This window comes from Neophocaena asiaeorientalis, unplaced genomic scaffold (genome assembly GCF_003031525.2).
Source record: "Neophocaena asiaeorientalis asiaeorientalis breed wild unplaced genomic scaffold, Neophocaena_asiaeorientalis_V1.1 C48906060, whole genome shotgun sequence".
NCBI lineage: Eukaryota > Metazoa > Chordata > Mammalia > Artiodactyla > Phocoenidae > Neophocaena > Neophocaena asiaeorientalis.
This window is the reverse complement of record NW_020185073.1, coordinates 249-2,778: the sequence shown is the minus strand read 5'-3', so window position 1 is coordinate 2,778 and position 2,530 is coordinate 249. Positions and strand designations below refer to the sequence as shown.

The following is a 2,530-nucleotide window of genomic DNA, read 5'->3' as shown; positions in this document are numbered from 1 at the left end:
CCCAATGCAGTGAGCCCTTCTCATCAAGTTTTCTGAAAGGCCTAGGGTGGGTTGAAAGGCCTAGGGTGGGGTTAAAGGGCCTGATTTCCAGTCTGTGGCAGGACCACAGGCTGGACACCTCCCACTCTGCAAAGACCCACCTGCTCACCTGCCCATCAGCAAGGGGGTGCCCCCACCCCAGGCACACAGGGCGGCAAGCAGAGGCCAGTCCCCGCTCCCTGGGCCCATCGCCCCTGCCAGGCCCATACTTGCGCCGGTCGGTGAAGAAGCTGGGCTTGTCTGCCTGGACGATGACCACGTCGAAGAGTTGGCGCCAGTCGGCACCCACCATGTGCCGCATCCCCTTGTCCCTGGTGGGACAGGTGGCAGGTGTCTGAGGGAAGCTCCAGGCCTGCCCACCCCAACTCAGGCCCCTGCCCTGCTCCCTCCTCCCACGGGTTGGGGGACATGGGGGTGCTCACACGAAGCTGAAAGGACTGTTGGTGATGAGGAACAGCTGTTTCCCGTGCGCCACCAGGCGGCTCAGGACGGCGAATGTCTCATCCCCTCGCAGGATGTACTTCTCTAATGGGGGGAGATGGGAGCTTGTCAGGGCCAGCCCTGCACCCTGCCCAGGCAGGCCGCAGCAGGGCAACCATCCCCCCTTACCCATGTCCCGCTCGATCCACTGGTACATAAGGCCCTTCACGTGCACATCTCGAATGGCGTCCTGGGGGCAGTGGAGGGACAGTGAGGCCACAGTGGAGCCCAGGAGGACCTGCCCTGCTGTGGCTGGACTTCACCTTCCCTGCCACACTGGGAGGCAGGCCTAGCGCCCTCACCGTCACATCCTTATAGAGGTGTGCTTGGTCAAACTCCAGGCCATGGCCCAGGAAGTGGTCCACCACGCAGGAGAGCAGTGCCATCTCTGGCAGCGAGAAGATGTCCATGAACTGCTTGATGGAAGGACCCTGAGGAAGGACCACTGACTCAGCAAGCCCCAGCTCCGGAGACCCAAGAGCTCCAAATATGTCTTGGGACACTGGTGGAGGAGCACAGCCTGCGGGTCAGGGCTGGCGCACCAGGGTGTGGGCACTGCCTCCCAGGGAGCCAGCACCCGCTGTGAGGTCATGGAGCCGGCTGCCCTGGGCAGTGGCAGACGGAGCGAGTACCTTGCCATAGAAGCCACTCATCTGGTACAGTGGGATGTGCTGGGTGCCCCCATATAGGTCGATCACCTCTTCGTCTGGTACCGGCTGAAGGCCCCTGGGTGGATGCAGAGACCACCAGTCCAAAGTGGTCCTGAACCCGGGCCACGGTGTAGGGTGGGGGACCGTGGGGTGATGCAGGACAGTGTGGACCTGGAGCAGCAGGCTGGGGTGGGGTCAGGGCAAGGTTAGCACTGACCTGTAGGCTGTCCCCAGTTGCACATAATGGAAGGCATCAATCTTCATCAGAAGACTCTGAGGGCACCAAGGGAGTAAGATGGGCAATGAAGGAGTTTGCCATTAGCTCTGAGCCAGCCTTTGCTAGCCCCCATGCCGAAGCCCCAGTTGGATGGTACCAAGGGTATCATGTGCACGCCAAGAGGAAGCTACAGCTTTGAGGCCAAGGGAGTAGAAAGATGAGCACCACCCCCGCCCACATAGGAGACGGGCGGCTAAGGAAGTAGTTCTGATATACATCCAGTCAGGAGGGTCCAGGGAGTCAGTGGTTTAGCCACTCACCTTCTGAATATCATAGTGGAGGCCACGGATAGCAAAGCTGGGGTTGTAGTCATACTTTCGAATCCCCTCCGGGTACTGTCAGGGGAAATCAGGTCAGGCCTGAGCCAGCAGTACTGACAGACCTGCTGGCTGGGCAGCTGCCTCAGGGGATGAATTCAGCCACCCATCCAGGGGCGCCCCATGATCCGGCCTGGGACCCCTACCTGTCTGGCCTCACCTTGTAGTGCTCAATCAGGATGTCACGGGCGGCAGTGAAGATCTCTGGGTGCAGCGTGTCCGCATACTGGGCCAGGGTGTAGTCATAGTCGAAGCCGTAGACCTCGACATCACGCAGGCTGATCTCGTTGTTGGCATAGATGGCCGCTGGGTTCAGGAGACTGCAGACCTCAGGAGGCAGGAGGTCTAGAGGAAGGAGGTATAAGTATAATGAGGATGATCAGGAAACACCCTGAAACGGTACTCTTAGCTCAATGCAGCATTAGGTCAAACTGAGGCTCAGAGAAAAGTCACTCGCCCAGGGTCACATGGGTGGGGTAAGTACCCTATGGGTCCTGGATTATACCACCGCCTGCAGCCTACCAGTTGCTCTGAGCCATGCCTCCTCCAGGCTCTCATAAGCCCCATGGGACACCTGGCTATGCTCTGACACTTTCCACCTTGCCTGAAGCTGGGGTTGGGACTTAGGAACATTATCAAGGTGAGGGGTACTGGGTAGCTCCGCTGCTGCTCAGGGCGCCAGCTCTGTGCACCTGCCACAGGTCTCACAGCGAGGCCCCTCTCATCGGATTTCAGCTGCCCACCAGTCCACGTAATGACATTCACTG

The 2,530-nt window shown here is 59.7% G+C and overlaps 1 protein-coding gene across 1 annotated transcript; it reads right to left on the bottom strand.

The window, feature by feature from the left end:
* Positions 1-4: 4 nt before the first annotated feature.
* LOC112392068 (5'-nucleotidase domain-containing protein 2) lies at positions 5-2,142 on the bottom strand (the record flags this gene model as incomplete). Its single annotated transcript, XM_024733601.1, has 9 exons — positions 5-41; positions 249-350; positions 462-564; positions 649-709; positions 822-950; positions 1,152-1,245; positions 1,387-1,442; positions 1,707-1,781; positions 1,924-2,142. Coding segments are annotated over 9 exons (876 nt in total), but the record flags the coding sequence as incomplete, so codon positions are not given.
* Positions 2,143-2,530: the final 388 nt, after the last annotated feature.